This window comes from Panthera pardus, unplaced genomic scaffold, assembly GCF_024362965.1.
Source record: "Panthera pardus isolate Hobbes unplaced genomic scaffold, ASM2436296v1 HiC_scaffold_8, whole genome shotgun sequence".
Taxonomy (NCBI): Eukaryota; Metazoa; Chordata; class Mammalia; order Carnivora; family Felidae; genus Panthera; species Panthera pardus.
In genome coordinates this window covers 40525786-40546276 of record NW_026527013.1, presented here as the reverse complement: position 1 = coordinate 40546276, position 20491 = coordinate 40525786, and the positions used below count along the sequence as shown (strand labels likewise).

At 40.4% G+C, this 20491-nt stretch overlaps 1 protein-coding gene and 1 pseudogene across 1 annotated transcript in view; both read right to left on the bottom strand.

The window, feature by feature from the left end:
• Window positions 1–20491, bottom strand: part of GXYLT2 (glucoside xylosyltransferase 2) — a 96685-nt gene that overhangs the window by 51981 nt on the left and 24213 nt on the right. The window contains exon 3 of the mRNA XM_053896688.1: window positions 13154–13285. Coding sequence (XP_053752663.1) covers window positions 13154–13285 — 132 coding nt within the window. The remainder of the gene's footprint in view (window positions 1–13153; window positions 13286–20491) is intronic.
• LOC109254498 (ferritin light chain-like) lies at window positions 4787–6779 on the bottom strand (annotated as a pseudogene).

Sequence of the window (20491 nt, the reverse complement as noted above, 5' to 3'; positions counted from 1 at the left end):
GTCTTGGTTTTGTATCTTGCAACCTTACTAAATTTGTTTATTTTTTAAATTTGTATTGATATTTATTTATTTTGGAGGAAGACACTTGGAGTGTGAGTGGGGGAAGGGCAAAGAGAGAGGGAGAGAAAATCCGAAGCCAGCTGTCAGCACAGAGCCTGATGCGGGGCCCGAACCCACAAACCATGAGATCATGACCTGAGCTGAAGATGGATGCTTAACCGACTGAGCCACCCAGGCACCCCACTGAATTTGTGTATTAATGCTAATTATTTTTTAAGTTGATTCCTTAGGATTTTCTATATACGATATGAAGTCATTTGACAATAGAGATAGTTTTACTTCTTTCTTTCAAATCAGAATTCATTCTATTCCATTTTCTTGCCTGAATGCCCCAACTAGAACTTACACTACAATGCTGAATAGAAATTTTGAGAGCATAGGGGCGTCTGGGTGGCTGAATCAATTAAGCATCCAACTCTTGATTTCAGCTCAGGTCATGATCTCACAGTCCTGAGATCGAGCCTTGCATAGAGCTCAGTGCTGAGTGTGGAGCCTGCTGGAGATTCTCTTTCCCTCTGCCCTTCCCATGCTCATGCAAGCGTGTGTGTGTGTGCATAGTCTTTCTCTCTAAAAGAAAGAAAGAAAGAAAGAAAGAGAGAAAGAAAGAAAGAAAGAAAGAAAGAAAAGAAATTTTGAGAGCATTTAACTATTTTTTATCTGCTCTTAGAGGTAAAGAATTCAGTCTTTTGCCATTAAGTATAACACCAATTGTGAAGTTTTTATAGAAGCCCTACATCAGGTTGAGAACGTTCTCTTCTATTCTTAGGGTTGAATGTGTTTTTGGTTGTTTTTTTTTTTTTTCATAAAGGGTACTAGATTTTGTCAGTTTTTTTCTGCATCTATTGAGATATTCATGACCTTTTTGTTCTTTATTCTGTTTACATATTATATTACATTAATTGATTTTACTATGTTAAACCAACTTTGTATCCCTGGGGATAATCCCACTTAGCTATAGTATATAATCCGTTTTTGAGTTGCTGGATTTTCTATGGTAGTATTTGTTGAAGATTTTTCCATCTCATGAATTTTTACATTCATGAGTAATTGGTCTGTAATTGGTCTGACATCTTGTGATGTCACTGCATGGTTTTGGTAACAGGTTAATATGTGGCCTAATAGAGTGAGTTGGGACATATTTACTTCTTTTCTATTTTTTTTTTTTTGAAAGACATTGGAAACAATTTGTATTAATTATTTAAAGGTTTGGTAGAACTCACTGACGAAACCATCTAGTCCTGAGCTGAAGTTGGACGCTCACCAACTGAGCCACCCAGGCGCCCCAAAAGTACTTTCTTACTGTTTGCACGGATTATTAAAGAATAGACGATCAGAACGGTCAGTCTTTACCCTGTAACTTTTGCCTTTGGGGTTCATTCTCTGAAATGACCTCTACCAGAGGCGCCTGGGTGGCTCAGTCAGTTGAGCGTCCATCTTTGGCTCAGGTCATGATCTCACCGTTTGTGAGTTTGAGCCCCACCTCGGGCTCTGTGCTGAGTTGTCATTTTCAAAGTTGTCCATTTCATCTAAGTTATCTATCATACAGTTTTTTATACTGTTGCTTTACAATTCTTTTTATATCACTAATGTTGGTATTCATCTCCCCTCTTTCATTCCTGACTTCAGTAATTTGAGTCTTCTTTTTCTCTCTTGTTCAGTCTAACTACAGGTTTATCAATTTTGTTGATCTTTTCAAAGAACGAACTTTCAGTTCTGTTGTTATCCTCTATTCCTTTTCTATTCTCTACTTCATTATTTTTTACTCTAATCTTTACTATTTCCTTCCTTGCTCTTGCTTGGATTTGGCTTGTTCTTCTTCGAGTGTATCAGGTAGAAGGTTAAAATATTGATTTAAAATCTTTCCTCATTTGTAATGTAGCAGTTTACAACTATAAATGTCCATCTAAGTACTGCTTCAGCTGCTCTCATAAGTTTTGGTATGCTTATTTTCATTTATCTCAAAGTATTTTCTAATTTTTTCTGTAATTTCTTTTTTGGCCCATTGGTTATCTAGGAGTGTGTTGTTTAATTTCCACATTATTTGTGAGTTTCCCAAATTTCTTTCTCTTAATGACTTCTAATTTCATTCCACTGTGGTCAGAGAACATACTTTACGTGACTTCAGTCCTTTTTAATTCATTGAGGCTTGTTTTGTGGCCTAACATGTGGTCTGCCATGGAAATGTTCCACATGCACTCAGAAGAACGTGTGTTCTACCAGTCTTGGGTGGAGGGCTCTATAGGTATCTGTTGGTCCAATTGCTTTTAAGTGTTGTTCAGGTCTATTTCCTTGTTGATGATCTACCTATTGTAACCCATTATTGAATGTGGGCATTAAAGTCTCCCATTATTATTGGTGGACTGCCTATTTCTCCCTCCGATTCTGTCAGTTTGGGCTTCATGTTGTATATTTATAATTGTTATATCTTCTTGGTCGGTTAATGTTTTTAGCATTATAAAATGTGCCTGTTTTCCTCTAGCAATTTTTTTTCAGTTCTGTTCTGTCTGATATTAGTATAGCCACTCCAGCTATCTTGTGGTTGCTGTTTGATTGACATCTTTTTCCATCATTTTGCTTCTAACCTATTTGTATCTTTGAACCTAAGGTATGTTTCCTGTACATAGCACATTATGTTTTTTTTTTTTTTTATCAACTATCTCTGGCAATTTCTGCCTTTTGATTGGAGTGTTTTATCCACTCTCATTTAATGTTATTGATATAGTTGAATTTATGTCTGTCATTTTACTTTTTGTTCTCAATATGTCTCATGTCTCTTTTGTTCCCGTACTCTTCCTTTACTGCTTTCTTTTGCATTGAGTGGATATTTTCTAATGTAACATTTTAAGATAGTGATTTGTTTTTACCATATTTTTCTTCAGTGGTTGCTCCCGGGCTTACCATATATATCTTATCAAAATATGCTTCAGATTTATATTAACTTAATTCCAGTAAGATACACTAATGTCAGTCCTATATAGCTCTATTCTCTTGTCTCCATTTTGTGATGTCTTTGTTGTATGTATTACATCTATACCTGTCACAAACCCAATAATATACTGTTATAATTGCTACTTCATGTAATTGTATGTGTTTTATTTTATTATTTTTTTCAATATATGAAGTTTATTGTCAAATTGGTTTCCATACAACACCCAGTGCTCATCCCAAAATGTGCCCTCCTCAATACCCATCACCCACCCTCCCCTCCCTCCCACCCCCCATCAACCCTCAGTTTGTTCTCAGTTTTTAAGAGTCTTTTATGCTTTGGCTCTCTTCCACTCTAACCTCTTTTTTTTTTTTTCCTTCCCCTCCCCAATGGGTTTCTGTTAAGTTTCTCAGGATCCACATAAGAGTGAACACATATGGTATCTGTCTTTCTCTGTATGGCTTATTTCACTTAGCATAACACTCTCCAGTTCCATCCATGTCGCTACAAAGGGCCATATTTCATTCTTTCTCATTGCCACGTAGTACTCCATTGTGTATATAAACCACAATTTCTTTATCCATTCATCAGTTGATGGACATTTAGGTTCTTTCCATAATTTGGCTATTGTTGAGAACGCTGGTATAAACATTGGGGTACCAGTGGCCCTATGCATCAGTACTCCTGTATCCCTTGGGTAAATTCCTAGGAGTGCTATTGCTGGGTCATAGGGTAGGTCTATTTTTAATTTTTTGAGGAACCTCCACACTGTTTTCCAGAGTGGCTGCACCAATTTGCATTCCCACCAACAGTGCAAGAGGGTTCCCGTTTCTCCACCTCCTCGCCAGCATCTATAGTCTCCTGATTTGTTCATTTTGGCCACTCTGACTGGAGTGAGGTGATATGTGAGTGTGGTTTTGATTTGTATTTCCCTGATGAGGAGCGACGTTGAGCATCTTTTCATGTGCTGTTGGCCATCTGGATGTCTTCTTTAGAGAAGTGTCTATTCATTTTTTCTGCCCATTTCTTCACTGGATTATTTGTTTTTTGGGTGTGGAGTTTGGTGAGCTCTTTATAGATTTTGGATACTAACCCTTTGTCCGATATGTCATTTGCAAATATTAATTGTATATGTTTTAAAGAAGCTGGGAGAGGAAGGAGAACAAGGATATATTTATGGAGTTTGTTATATTAACCTTCTTCTACCATTTCTGATTTTCTTCATTTGTTCCTGTGGATTTGAGTTACTCTTTGGTATCATTTTATTATCCCTGACAACTTTGCTCAACTCTAACCACCTTTGTGTTATTATTTTTAAATACATTACATTTCTATGTTACAGTCCCAACAATACAGTTACATACATATTGTATTATACTATTGTTTTCAAAATAAATTAAGAGAATAAATGATAAGAAATACTCATTATAGGAGTGCCTGGCTGGTCCAGTCAGTAACGCATGTGACTTCTGATCTCAGGGTTATGAGTTCAAGCTCCATACTGGGTGCAGAAATTACTTTAAAAAGAACTAAGAAAAGAAATATTCATTATAATCTTTTCTACATAATTGCCTTTACTAAGGGTCTTTTTTATGAAGTGATTTTGAATTACTGTCTGGAGTCATTTGCTTTTAGCATGAAGAACTTTCTTTAGTATTGCTTATAAGTCAGTTCTGCTAGCACCAAACTACCTGTTTTCTTTATCTGGGAATGACTCAATTTTACCTTCTCCTTCTTCTTCTTTTTTTCTGTGAAAATTCTTATTGTTTCCATTTGGTTCATGGCTTGGGAGAGGGCTCCAGGGCTCCAGGGTGGTTTAAAAGCTGCCTTGTGGCCTCAAGAAGAGGCTCAGGCATAAGCCCCCACACCACAGGGATGCCAGAGGGCCCCTCAAAGGCTGCTGGGCTTGAGCAGTTCGTAGTCATGCTTAAGTGTGAGCCTTTCAAATAGATACTTGCCCAGCCCATCCTGGGGAGGTTAGAAAGCTTGTCGCCCATCTCCTTGATGAGTTTCACCTCCTCATCTAGGAAGTGGTTCTCCAGGAAGTCACAGAGATAGGGGTCTGCACGGGCAGAACCCGGGGCATGCAGATCCAAAAGGGTCTGGTTCAGGTCTTCTCCAGAACGAGGGCTGCTTCCATGGCATCCAAGGTTTTACCCCACTCATCTGAGGATGGCTTCTGCACATCCTGGGCATGGCTGCGGTGCTGGTTTTGCATCTTTAAGAGACAGCTCAGTAGGCTCATTCTGCTTCAGCCAACTTGTGGAAAGAGTGGCCCATGCCCTCCAGAGCTACATCTTTGCAGAAATAGAAGCCCAGAAAGAGGTAGGTGTAGGAGGCCGGTAGATCCACGCTGACCAGGTGGTTGACAGCAGCATCCACTTCTGTGGAATAATTCTGATGAATCTGAGAGTTCATATTTGATTGCTAATAAGGAGCTAAGCTCAATACAGGGTGTTGGCTGGTCCCGGAGGCAGAGGGTAGCTGAGAAGATGGCTCTGAAGGTTGAGACTGAAAAAAATTTGGAGGGTGGTAGGAGGCTGGTAGAAGAGGCATGCCTGGGTCTATTCCATCCAAACCCCGTTGAAGCAAGAAACAGATCCAGAGGACTGTTGGGCACACAGCCTATCTCACCTTCATTTTTAAAACAGTTTTGCTAGATATAAGATTTTTGGTTGACAGTTTCCCCCCACCCCTTGGCACTTCAAATATGTCATCCCATGGCCTTCTGGCCTCCACAGTTTCTAATGAGAAATTTGCTGTTAATCATAATGGGGTTCCCTTGTATGTAACAAGTTGTTTTTCTCTTGTTACTTTTAAGACTTGTCTTTCAGGATCTTTATTATGATTTGTCTGCATGTGGACCTCCTTGAGTTTATCTTACTTAGAGTTCTGTGAACTTTGATGGGTAGATAGTTTTTCATCAAATTGGCAAGTTTTCAACCATTATTTCTTCAAATAGTTTTTTCTATTCCTCTCTCTCTTTCCCCTCTCCTTCTGGCACTCTCATCATGCATATGCTCACTTGCTTTATGTGTTGCACATTTCTCTCAGTTTCTGGTCAATTTTAATCATTATTTTTCTCTGTTCCTTGGATTGCATGACCTTTATTGATCTATCTGCAAATTTACCAATTCTTTCTACTTTAATTTCAAATCTGCGGTGAGCTCCTTTAATGACTTTTCATTTCAATCATTGTAACTGTTAACTCCAGAAGTTCCATTTGGCTGTTTTTAAAAATAAGTTTCATCTTTTCACCGATATTCTTAGTTTTATGAAATATTGTCATCACAGCTTACTTTACTTAAGTATGGTTCCCTTTTGTTGCTTGAAAATATAATGGCTGCTTTGAAGTCGTTTATTTGTGTGTGCGTGTATATGCGTGTTAGATTGCTTTTAATTACTGACAGCTGGGGAGAGCTGGGGTCCCAAGTGGTGGTGATGTCCCTACCTCCTGGTCAGACCCTCAGGAATCAGGCTGGTACCCACAGGTCCTGAGCCCACACCAGCAGAGCCCCAGGGCTGTACTATGTCCCTAGGGATGAGACCCCATCAAGTGACCAGAGCGAGGCCTGGCCCCCAAGGGGTGAAGTCTTTTCTATTAAATCTGACATCTGGGTCCTATCACAGGCATTTTCTATTGCTTGCATTTTTTCCTGTGAATGAGTCACAGTTTTCCGTTTCTTTGCCTCAAATTTTTTTGATGAAAAAATATGGATAATGTATTTAGCATGTTAATGTATTATAGCATGATAGGATGTTTTAGATAATATATTTTAGCAACTCCAACCTACAGGGCTTATTGATGTTTTTTATTTCTTTTTTTTTTTAATTTTTTAATGTTTATTTATTTTTGAGAGAGAGAGAGAGAGAGAGAGAGAGCAAGCAATCAGGGGAGGGGCAGAAAGAGAGGGAGACACAGAATCTGAAGCAGGCTCCAGGCTCTGAGCTGTCAGCAAAGAGTCCGATGCAAGGCTTGAACTCACGAACCACAAGATCATGACCTGAGCTGAAGTCAGACGCTTAACTGACTGAGCCACCCTGGCACCCTTTGATGCTTATTTATTTATTCATTTGTTTAGAATCTTGCCTGGACTATTTTAGGAAAGTCCACTTCACCCACTCTATGCAGCCTGTGGTATTGTTCCTCAGTGGGTGCAGCCTGGGGCATGCACACAGCCATCCTGAAATGATAGTGGTTTTATCACCTCTCTTTGACTGACTCTCTAATCTTTCTGTTAAGCTGTCTACCTCTGATGGTATTACACCCAGTTATTACCCTCCACTAACTGCCAGCTAATTGTTTTTGAGGCACTAAGTGCTCCTCCATCTGATCCAATTCAATTTAGGCTTATTTGCAGGGATAGTTATTGAGGCCAGACTTTGAACGTTGTTCTGGCACCAAGAAGGCACTTTTTATCTGTCTCTTTCCCTGTTCTCCCTGGTAAACTAACTAGCTTATAGTTTAGTTTGTTGCTCTCATGAAGGTACCAGCTTCCTCTTAATTAAGGAAGCCCCAGGATGTTGGCTACATTTGCCTGGAATTTAAGCTCTGTGATACATAGCTGTAGAGATGAGAACTCCTCATGGCCTGCCCTCCCTAAGTTAATACCGTATTTCTCAACCAGGAGCTGGGGAGAAAGGATCCCTGTATTCTTGACTGAATTGCCCAGAGTTGACATTCCATCATGCTGAGTTGGAAGGGGAGACCAGAGGGAGGTTCAAATGTCACAGACTCTCCCTCTTTCTTACCAAGTTTTACTGTAACAGGGAGAAAACCAGCATGTCTGACTCCATGTTGCTTCTATTTCCCTTGCTAGTGTGACGGAAGCTTAGAAACTTCTGCTTTAGCCCTAGAGGTAGCCATGTTAATCAGCGAAGACATTTTGCTTACGGCTAAGGTTTGGAAACACTGCTTTCTACCCAAAATCTACCTTACCTGAGGAGATAGGGAAGCACATACAGAAATGACTATGATATGCTTAACATTCACAGGAATGACATGACCAGATTCCTGTACACAAAGATCACTGACCAAGGACAAAGAAGTTACACAACCTTCTTCAGATATCTACAGACATCAGTCATCTTTGGACTCCAATTCCCTCTCAGTTCCCTCTTTTGCTAACAACATAAAAGAAGCTCAAATTTCCTGCCAAGGGGAGATGGTTCTTTAGGACAATGGTCTGCATCCCCTTGGTTTGCTGGCTTTCCAAATAAAGTCACTTTACTTACCCTAACATCTTGCCTCTAGATTATGGGCCTGTTATGTAGTGAGCAAAGCAAGCTTGGATTTGGTTACATTAGTAGATTTTCTTGAATAATCTGTTTCTTTATTTGCTTAGGTCCTTATCATAATGTCCAAAGATTCTAGATAGTTGCTTTAAAAATAATTTTCACCACTTATGCCTATCTCTCTGGGGAACATTTGCACAGAGTTCTTCTGCCACCATTTTGGAAGTAGCCACCCTTTCTGCTTTTTCTGCTTTTTCTACTAGGCTAAGCTTCTAGCATTTGGATCTCAGGCTGCTTCAAGCAATCATTATACTCTTGGAGTGAGCCCTGGAAGGACTGAGGGAGAGGCACTCAGAGCTGGGTGACATATGTGAGCCCCCAGATCAGTCCTATGCTTGGGATCATCTGCATTTCACTGTCAGGCCAAAAAATTTCCTTCTTTCTTTAGCTACTTGGGAGTTGAGTTTTTTCACAGGTAACCAAGAGTTGTAACTAATATCCTGAATGTCAAGCTTTTAATAGTGTGTGAGTAAATGATAAGGAGTGTGGAAAGCTTGTTCAACCAAACTGGGATCGAGGGTCATTTTCAAGGGATCTTTCTGATAGCTCATCTTATCCTAATAATTTATGGCTTCTTAATGTTTAATGAAATACAGAGACATCATTTGTAGTGATTCTAATAGATGTTCCTCTCACTAAGGATTTTTAATATGTTCTCATATATCTGTCAGTATTTGTTGACGTCCAAAGCACTGGTTCCAAGGAAGCCTGAATGTTAACTGCTAACGCTGAGTTATAATATTAATAATAGCACAGAGGCCTGACCTTAATTATAGAAAGTTCTTATAAGTCAGGTAACCTCTCTTGTCCATTAGCTTATAGCTGGCTCATTAAAATATTTCTTGTAAGTATACAGTTTTCCAAATATTGGAACCAGTTACAAACCTCTTTAACAAACTGTAAGCGGAAAAAGGAAAGATTACATATTGCTACTTGAGATGTGATGTAGAAAACCTAGGTAATCTAAGATTTCTATTTATTTGTCATGGTATGCCTTTGAAATATTAAAGGATGAGTCAACTTTGTTAGAAATATCGAAATGTCCAGAAAATTCAGGAAGAATTTACAGGTCAAGGATGTAAGCAATTTTATCCTACCTCTCACGACAATATCCTTCACTAACTTCTTCCTCTGAGATGGATGGTTGTGGCCAAGTGTTGGGAGCAAGAATGACATGAGACATTATTGTAATCTTGGAATTTATCAAAACTTTGTTAAAGGGGGCCTTTCTCCTTGAGTGAGAACTACATAGCACCTTAACCTAATGTGAATTTCCACAATGGATGCCATTTGCCAATAAAGTCTCTGAAGATTCTGCAATTCAATGATCCCTGTCATGTTTTAAATATCTCTAGGGTCCCCAGAAGACCACAATTAGTGAGGACATAGATTGTTGGAATCAAGGAGGCAGAGTGTGCAACAAAATGTATAGAGCCATTATAAAATCTCAGTAATTCCAATTAAATGGGAGAAAGGTATTATGAATTCATGACACTCCATTATTTTTACCATAGTGAAAGCTTTACGGCTGTCACTAAAGGAAAAGGGAAAAGTACTCTAGGATAAATTTGAATGAACAGATTTTATCTATTTGTAATTGACAGATTGTTTTAAATACTTTCAACTTCTGAGTTACCTGAAAGTGGTATGCATCTTAGACAGCTTACTAGTACAAGCCAGCTGGAGCTTACTTTGCACTAATAATGGTCCTGCTCTTAGAACCATTATTCACAGAAATAGAAAATTAAAGGTCCACTCGTTTCTGGGACTTCATAAATCGTGAATTGGTGGGATCTGAATTCCACTAATTGTACTTAAGAAACTAATAGGCTTTGGTTGCAGGCTTGTACTCTGATCTTATTCTGATAGTGAGATCTTATGTGAGAAGGGGTTTTATTTCTACAGGCTTGGGGTAGATGACACTGCCTCAGAATATGGGTGAGACTGTGGTTCTCAATCGACTGACCTACCACTTGCTAGAATGTTCATATTTTGGGATCTCCATCTTCACTCTGCTGGCTCAGTAATACATTTGATTTGGTTTTAAAGAGATGAATTTCAAGGAAAACATCACCTAGACTTTACTTCAAATTACCCTGAGGTTCAATACATTCTACTGATGCCCCAAAATGCCAGGCTCATAATCTGCTGTTATGATACACGACTTGGAGAAGGTAAATGTCCTGTCAACTACAATCCCTCTTTATTATTTTTAAGGAGGGCTAGTTTCCATTATCAAAAGCAGATAAGGAATACCAGCACTCATTTGTCATTCAAAATGGAATGCTTACTTAGCTGGGAATGAATGAAAACCATCATGTGGTAGGTTTGTTTTTTTAATCGTGGCAATAAAGGCACAACTCAAGGTCAGGGAAAATTCAAATGTGGCTCCACTGGGTTGCTTATATTTTTTGGATAGGTGGGAGAGACAATTTTCCAATAGGAACTTGGGTTTTGAATACATTTTCCCCCCTAAAACAGAGATAAGGAAAAGAAACCTGACATTTTTTTCTCATCTTCTGACATGGTAATTAGTTATTATATTACCAACACACAGATTTTAGTTCCAGTTTAAATTAGTTGTTCCTTACCCACACTTTTATAAGGTTAATCCCACCTCACATGAAGGTCCATGGCATGTGACAAACAGGCCATTTCATGAGTGAATGAGCGTGCACAGACACCAAGAGGACCACCAGGCCTTTTTCTTCTCACAGGTTCTGGGTAAGAAATGCTAAAAGGACCAACTTGCCATTTAGGATTTCAAGCCGACACATGGTGAGATTTTTCTGCATGGCCATCTCCCAGGCACCTCTGAGTCAAAATAGGACCCAAATTAAACTCATCTCCCTCCTATGAAAACAGGTCACCCTTTTGCCTTTTCCATCTCTCCGAAGACCACCATCCACTTAGTAGGATGAACCATAACAAGGTCATTAATAGCATATAGGCCTATATAGAATATAGGCAATTTCAAACAGATCAGCCTTAATATCTGTTCAGGTCAGAAACCTGGGCGAAATACTTATCACCGTACTCTCCCAATTCAACACTTACTACTAGCCAATCACAAGGACTGGTAAATACTACTTCTTGGGGAGGTTCTGAATCCATCTTTAGGGCACCCACCATAGCCTACCTCATCAGCAACTGGTCTAGCGATGCCACTGTCCACACTGCAATGAACTAGTGTGTCCTCTTTAAAACACAAGTCAGATCATGCCACTTCCAAGCTAGAGATCAGTCAATGGCTTTTCAATGTCCTTAACACAAAGACCAGACCATACAACTGCTACTGGCCTCTTCATTCACTCTATGTTCTGGTTACTCTACCTTCTTTTATTATCCCAAACATGCTCCTTCCCAATTCAGGGCCTTTGAACATATTACTGTATCTGCTTAATACCCTCTTCTCTCTCATTGCCAACCAGGCCCTTGCCACCCAGTGATCCCCACTTCTCCGGTGTTCATGCCTCAGCATAAATGCAACGTCCCAAAAGAATCTTCTATGACCTTTCTCTGACCAGTGTGGAACCCCAGGTTACATATATCCATGGGACTTCAGCATAGATCATACTTTCAATTACCTGTCCAGTGCCCTGCTAGGCTCAAACTCCAAGGGAGCGAGGCTATCACTAACTTGCTCATTACCATATTGCCATCACTAACCCAAGGCCTAGTACTTAATGGGCACCAAGTAAATGTTTGCCAAAAGCACAAATCTGTCACAAATATCAAGAGTGCAATTCATAAGTCAAAGCTGCCATCTTTGCTCCATGACAGACATCAGTTTTGATATATCTTCGGTGAGGGGTCTGGGTGGCTCAGATGATTAACCATCTGACTTCAGTTCAGGTCATGATCTCATAGTTCATGAGTTTGAGCCCCACCTTGGGTTCTGTGCTGACAGCTCTGAGCCGGCTTTGAATTCTGTGTCTCCCTCTCTCCTAACCGACTTGCGCTCTATCTTTTTCTCAAAAATAAACATTAAGGGGCGCCTGGGTGGCTCAGTCGGTTAAGCGGCCGACTTCAGCTCAGGTCACGATCTCGCGGTCCGTGAGTTCGAGCCCCGCGTCGGGCTCTGGGCTGATGGCTCAGAGCCTGGAGCCTGCTTCAGATTCTGTGTCTCCTTCTCTCTCTGCCCCTCCCCCGTTCATGCTCTGTCTCTCTCTGTCTCAAAAATAAAAAACGTTAAAAAAATAAAAAAATTTAAAAAAATAAACATTAAAAAAATTTTTGATATATCTTCAGTGATTTTTCTATTTAGGATTTTTAAAAAGGTAACAAAAGCATTCAATTAAAAAATTAAAAACTGAAAGCCTGATCCAGAACTCTGGGCCTTTTTTGAACTATTCCCTAGCATGGCTACATCTGGCAATAGTTATTGTTATAAGAGAAATAATAATAATCACAAAGACTCATAATACAAGACATGCTTTGGATGCTCTTAGTCCCTCAATCTTGTGGAAAGACAACTTTTTTTTAAAGTTTATTTATTTATTTTGAGGGAGAGAGAGAGAAAGAGAGACAGAAAGAGGTAGACAGTGAGGAGACAGAGAATCCCCAGCAGGTTCTGCACAGCTAGCACAGAGCCCAATGTGGAGCTTGAACTCACGAACCGTCAGAACATGACCTGAACGGAATCAAGAGTCGGACACTCAACCAACTGAGCCACCCAGGTGCCCCTGGAAAGACAACTTCTTGCACACAAGAACCCTTTCTCTATATCTTGAAGAGTAAGAAAATCAACTACAGAATCCGAGAGAAACACATTTTCAGCTTTAAGTAAAATGTTTAACACCAGTTAATTTCACCATGTTTGCAAGAGCAATTGTCTCCTGAGAACACCTTATTAAAGGCTCGTGTTCCTACCGGAAGAAAGAGTCTCTGAGCAGCACACGGTTTGAATAATTTCTTCCATTCCTGAGGGTTTCCAACCGAAAATGTGATGGGGTAGATTCGGTGCTCAAACTTCTTTGTATATGAGTCAGGCCACTGTCGTAACTAAAAAACAAGGAATACAAGAAGAGGATGATTAGGCCCCAAAGATACGGAAAACATCTGAAGCTTCTGGATGTTCAAGTGGACACTATTCAGGCAACTTACACAGAAAATCTAACTTCACCACCACTATTAGTGCTCAGTGAATGAAAGACCATGGCTAGAATTAAAAAAAATAATAATGATAACATCCAGAGTTGGCAAGGGTGTTAGGAGGCTGGTACATAAATAACACAAGGGGAGTATAAATTTGAGTAAACTTCCAAGAGGGCACTTTGGAAACTGGCAATAACCAACTTCAAAAGATAAAGGCACAAGACTTTCAACACAACCTACTTTGTAATAAAAAAAAAAAAATCCTTGTGAACAAACTAAATGACCAATAAGTACGAACTGGGAAAATTAATTATGATAGAACTATACAATAGACTACTGTTAACAGTTAAAATAAGGTAGATCTATATTTTCTGGCATGGAAAAATGTTTATGATAGTTAGGTTTTAGAAAAAGCAAAATAAAAAAGAAATTTCATAATATAAGTTCTGTCTTGGAAAACATATGCATATATATTTTATATGGAGAGAAAAATCTCTACAGATGGACACTGAATTGTTACATGTGGGCACCTGTGGAGGTGGTGGTGGTGATTTCATTTTTTAAGTTTCTACTTCTGTGTTCTTTAGAACTTTTACAATGAGTATATATTATTTTCTTTGCATATGTTATTTCATTAATGGGCTTTAGTTTTCAGAGCAGTTTTATGTTTATAGAAAAACTAAGCAGGAAGCATAGAGTTCCCATCTACCCTTCCCCCTTTCCCTCTCTACCCCCCAGTTTCCATTTCTATTACCTACATCTTGCATTAGTGTGGCATATTGTTGCAATTGATGAACTAGTATCAATATGTTAGCAAGTAAAGTCCATAGCTTATCTTAGGGTTCACTCTTTGTGTTGTACATTCTACGGATTTTGACAAATGTATAATGGCAGGCATGTACCACTACAGAATAGTTTCAGCACCCTAAAAATCCCTTCACCGTTCCCTCCCACTGAATTCCTACAACCACTGATTATTTAATGTTTATTTATTTTGTGAGACAGAGAGAGAGTGAGAGAGAGAGAGAGGAGCAGGGGAAGGGCAGAGAGAGAGAGAGAGAGAGAGAGAGAGAGAGAGAGAGAGAGAATTCCAAGCAGGCTCCAAGCTGCCAGCTTGGAGCCCCAATGTGGGCCTCTAACTCACAAACCATAAGATAGTGACCTGAGCCAGAATTGAGAGTCAGCCGCTCAACCGACTGAGCCACCCAGGCACCCCTACAACCACTGATTATTTTACTGTCTCTTAGTTTTGCCTTTTCCAGAATGGGATATAGTTGGAATCATACAGTATATAGCCTGTTCAGATTGGCTGCTTATACAGAGCAGTATGCATTTAAGTTTTCCCTATGTCTTTTTGTAGACTGATAGCTTATTTATTTTTTATTTTATTTTTTTTAAATTTTTTAAACATTTATTTATTATTGAGAGACAAGAGACAGAGCATGAGCATGGGAGGGGCAGAGAGAGGAGGAGACACAGAATCTGAGGCAGGCTCCAGCCTCTATGCTGTCAGCACAGAGCCCGACGCAGGGCTCAAACTCACAAACTGTGAGATCATGACCTGAGCTGAAGTCGGACGCTTAACCGACTGAGAAATCCAGGTGCCCCAATAGCTTATTTATTTTTTAGAGCAGACTAACGTTCCATTGTATGGATATACAATGGTTTGTTTCTACATTTACCCATAGAAAGATATCTTGCTTGCTTCCAATTTGGGGTGATTACAAATAAAGCTGCTATAAACATTCATGTGCAGGTTTCTGTGTGGACAATTTTTCAATTCATCTAGGGAAAATGTCAAAGAGTCTGATTGCTGGATTGTATGGTCAGTCTCCATGTAGCTTTCTAAGAAATGGTCAAACTGCTTTCCAAAGTTGCTGTGCTGTCTTGTGTTCCCACCAGCAATGAGATTTTCTGTTGCTCTACCTCCTCGATAGCACTTAGTGTTGTGGATTTTAGCCATTCTGATAGGCATGTAGGTATCTCACTGTCTTCAGCTGCAGTTCCCCAAGGACATTTGATGCTGAGCATCCTTCCGTATGCTTATCTGCTTCCCCACTGACACCATAGTTCTACTTCTAAGAATTTTCTAAGGAAAAATTCCAAAAGTACATTAATATTTATTACAAGGTTGTTTATCATAATGTTGTCTGTGACAGTGAAAAGTTGGAAACAACCTAAATAACAATTTGGTTAAATAAGCTCTGGGGTTTGTCTACAGAACAGAATATGATGCAGCAACTAATGACAACAATGTACAATGAGCGTTGGCAAGCTGTTGGTTGTACAAGGATCAAATCCAACCTGCTACCACAAGCACATAGCCAAGAATGATTTGATATTTTCAAATAGTTAAAAAAATAAAAACAAATGTAATATTCTGAGACATGTGAAAACGACATGAGATTTGAATTTCGGTGTCCATAAATAAAAGTTTTATTGGAACACTGCCACACCTAATTATTTACATATTTCTATGGCTGCTTTTACAATGAATATCAGAGCTGAGTAGCTACGAGACCACACAGCATGCAAAGCCTAAAAAAGTTACCGTCTGGTACTTTACATAAGAAAGTAGTTAACCCCAGTTTTAGAAGAAATTCAATAATATAAGACTCAGTGGTATAAAAGGGAATGTAGGACACGATCTCATTTCTGATGTTTATATGAAAAGAAAAAGAATATAAATAAATACATAAAAATTGCTCTCCCTGACCATTAATAGGAAGGTTGATTTTTTTCCTTTATAGTTTTATGATTTTTTAACAATGTACATATAATGTTTATATGGTCACATAAAAATGTTTGAAGAGGGGCACCTGGATGGCTCAATTGGTTAGGCATCTGACTTCTGATTTCAGCTCAGGTCATGATCTCATGGTTCATGAGTTCAAGCCCTGTGTTGGGCTCCCTAGAGCCTGCTTGTGATTCTCTCTCTCTGCCCCTCCTCAGCTCGCACACACTGTGCACGCACTCTCTCTCTCAAAATAAATAAATAAACTTCAAAAATGAATAACTTTGCAATTTTGAGATGGATATATGGGAGGGAAATCTCAGAATGAGAAAGAGGAAGAGTGATAAAGGATTTAATAACTGATTTATAAAGGGCACTGACCAATGAGAAGCCACAACCAGGCACAAATACCCAGCACAACTGCACTGACACATCAGAACGGACACGGGGCACAAACACTCAGTACAACTGTGCGACGGCACAACAGCCCAAAATCAGCCCTGGAAGGGGAATGGGAAGGTCCCATGGTCTGTTGCTTCCCTTGATTCCTTGATCTTTAGGATCCTACCTTCTAGAAGGGTTTATCTACCTTTACCAATCTATGTCTTTTAACTGGACTGTTCAGTCCTTTTACATTTAAATCAATGCATGTATTTGAACTCCAGCCACTGAAAGTTCCTGCTGACACCTATTCCTGTGGCAGAACCACACACCACACCCACCAAGAAGGCTGCCATCCCACTGGCCCTACCTATCACCAGAATGCAACGGTGGTTATCCCCACTTCCGGGTCCCACTTTTTCCTGACAGATGAGCCAAGCCTAAAGCACACGTCTGATTCGTGAGTTGCCTAGAGAGGCAAGGAAATCAACCAGCTGGCATTTTCAGCTTCTATATTGGGAGATGACAAGACCAAATGAAACTCCAAAATATTAAGTATCTATATTATACTTGGTAAATATCACCAGACATACTGGACTCACACAGCTTAAAAAATTATTTTTTAAAGTCTACTTAAATATAGTAGAATTCACCCATAAAACAGCTTCTAGAGGAGTCATGATATCAACTGGCACTTTGTTTTGTGTTTTGCCCTAAGATATATGGCCCTGAGCTTCACCAGAAGTTATCACAAGAAACTGGATATTCCCACAATGCCTCGGTTTTGTAAGGGACACTTTCGAGGAGGGAGGCGTAACTTGCCCCTGCACACCGGCATCTCCTGTGGCTTCACACAGACTAACTGCTGCTAATCTACTACTTCGGAGCTAACAAAGTGCCCAACATACTGGAGATACTCCAAAGAATCTTCGTGGAATGAAAGAATAAATAGATGATCTGAGTCAGCTTCACAAGTATGCTCTACAGTAAGATTCATTTGCCCTTCGATACAGGTGAAGAAATTGTGACTGAGAGAAGTTCTGTAACTTACATAGGAGACAAGGTTTTTTAATCTAAACTGGCACCATAATCCTTGCATGGGAGAGAAAGGGATGAGGCCATATGCCCTGCCTGTCTTTTAGCACCCTAGTACAATTTCCTTTGTTAGTTGAGCTTCACTGGTCTGACAAAGACCTGAGGAAATGAGCCATCAAAGGAATAAAGTCATCAGAGCAATTCAAATGATTTTTCAAATTCAATGATTTTCCCATGCAAGTCAGTTCCTAATTTATAATGTGCCCATTACTATGGCTCATGGCAAATTACCCCCCAACTTAGCAGTGTAAAACAACCATTTATTATGTTCACAGATTCCACGGCTCAGGTGTTCGGACAAGGCACAGAAGGATGGCTTACACTGCTGTATGATGTCTGTGGCCTCGGCTAGGAACTTGAAAGGCTGGAGGCTAGAATCTGAAATCTGGTCCACTCACATGCCTGGCAGTGGAGGCTAGCTATGTGCTGGGGACCTCAGCTCCTCTCTGAGCAGGCCTCTCCACACGAACCCTCTGTATGGACTAGTTTGGGCTTCCTCACATGTTGGCCAGGTTCCTGGGGCAGGTAACCCAAGAAAGAGTGAGGCAGAAGCTGTATCCTTTCCATGCCCTAGCCTCAAATGTCACCTGAATATTACATTAGCATACTCTCTTTTATACATACATACATATGTAAGACATAAGTAGATGTGTATGCATTAGCTATTACCTTATAACAAGTTATCCCCAAAACTTAGTAGCTCAAAACCACAAAAACGTATTCTCTCATGTAGTTTCCTAGAGTCAAAATTCTGTAAGCTGGGCTGTTCTGGCTTGGGTGGCTCATGAGAGTGCAGTCCAAGTTGTGACTGGGGCTACAGTCATCTGAAGGCTTCATGGGGCGGGACCTTCCATTTCCAAGCTCACTCGTGTGTTACAAGCAGCTTTCAATCCTTATCATGTCGACCTCTACAACGGCTGCTCTGACATGAAAGTGGCTTACCCCACGGCAAGTGACCCAAGGGGAAAGTGAATGTGACCAAGATAGGAAGCGCAGTGCCTTTTAAAACGTAATTTCAGGGGCCCCGAGTGGCTCAGTTGGTTAAGTGTCTGACTTCGGCTCAGGTCATGATCTCACTGTTTGTGGGTTTGAGCCCTGCATCAGGCTCTGTGCTGACAGCTCAGAGCCTGGAGCCTGCTTTGGACTCTGTGTCTCCCTCGCTCTGTGCCCCACCCCCACTGATGCTCTGCCTCTCTCTGTCTCAAAAATAAATAAACATTAAAAATTTATTAAAAAAATAAATTAAATGAATAAATAAATAAATAAATACATACATACATAAATAAATCCTAACTTCAGAACTGATGTTGCATCGCATCCTCCCTATGCTGCTGGTCACAGAGGCCAATCCTGGGTCAATGAAGGAGGGAAGCACAGGAGGATGCGAGTAACACAAGGTGGGGGCGCTGGGGCTTCTCTGGAAAACACAGTCTGCCCCATATACATAATTGTACATACACGCATCTTCCTTCCCCTCATCTTTTTTAAGTTCAAGTCTAGTTTGTTCTGCTCTGTCTCATGTCCCAGCCTCTAGCACACAGTGGGTACTCAAGAAATACGTGTTAGATGGATATTGTGTAAGACATTGCTAGAGTTTGCCCACAGCTAGTTTATCCTCCCTTCCTGCACACTGAGCACTTCTCAGCCCCTTGCCGCTGGGTGAGCCTCGTGACTGCTTCTGGGCAGTTACATGTGAGCAGAAAAGACTCACATCGCTGTCAAGCTTAGGGAGTGAAATGCATAGTCATGAAGCACTTGTCTCTCTCTTTCCTGTATGGCATCCCAAGAACATTAGAGGCCAAATGTTCCAGCAGGTGCAACTCAAAGCATGAATAGTCTTGGAACACCTGCCTGGCTCAGTCAGAAGAGCGTAAGACTCTTGATCTCAGGGTTGTGAGTTTGAGCCCCACGTTGGGTACAGAGATTACTAAAAAATATATATATATAAACTTAAAAAAAAAAAAAAAAGAGCATGAACAGTCTTTGCCATCTTCGGTCCCAGACCTGAGTGCCTGTGTGAAACATGTAGCAGGCACAAGGCAAGTCTCTGAGCTTTTCAGGAGGTGTTACAGCAGCCTGACCTAGCCTATCCTGATTCCAGATACCTTAGCTCTTTTGATCAATGCTACTAGCTTCAAGTTACAAACAGGGAAGCTGAAGCTCTAAAAGGCCACCAGGCTTGCTGGAGATCAAGCAGAAGGTGCACAGTGGAGGTGAGGTTTGCATTTGAGTCTTCTGCCTACTAGCTTGAGATGGAGTACGGTACAGTGGTTAGGCTCACGGAGCTTTGAGTCTGTGACCTTGAACTGACACCTGATGAGCAAACCACTAACACTCTCTGTGCCTCGATGATCTGTTTGCAAAACAGAAACAGGAGTGCTACCTTCCCGTAAGGGTTAAAGAAGAGTACATCACAAATCAGAAGCCCTTGGGGCGCCTGGGTGGCTCAGTCGGTTAAGCGTCCGACTTCAGCTTAGGTCACGATCTCGCAGTCCGTGAGTTCGAGCCCCGCATCGGGCTCTGGGCTGATGGCTCAGAGCCTGGAGCCTGCTTCTGATTCTGTGTCTCCCTCTCTCTCTGCCCCTCCCCCGTTCATGTTCTGTCTCTCTCTGTCTCAAAAATAAACATTAAAAAAAAATTAAAAAAAAAAAAGAAACAAATCAGAAGCCCTTGATAGATGATAATCACCATCACCATCACCATCATCACCATCTCCTGTCCCCACAGCTTCAGAGCAGCTAACCATGTGTGTTCTATCCCCTTTCCCTTCCTTTGACTCAGATCTTTTTCAAGGCAGTTTCCAATCAATTTCAAAGCTTCAAGACTATTTGTTCTTTGGCTTCCCTTGGTGAGGATGTCAAGATGACATTTTTCTTTAGGAAACCTAACATGTTTTCTAGCTT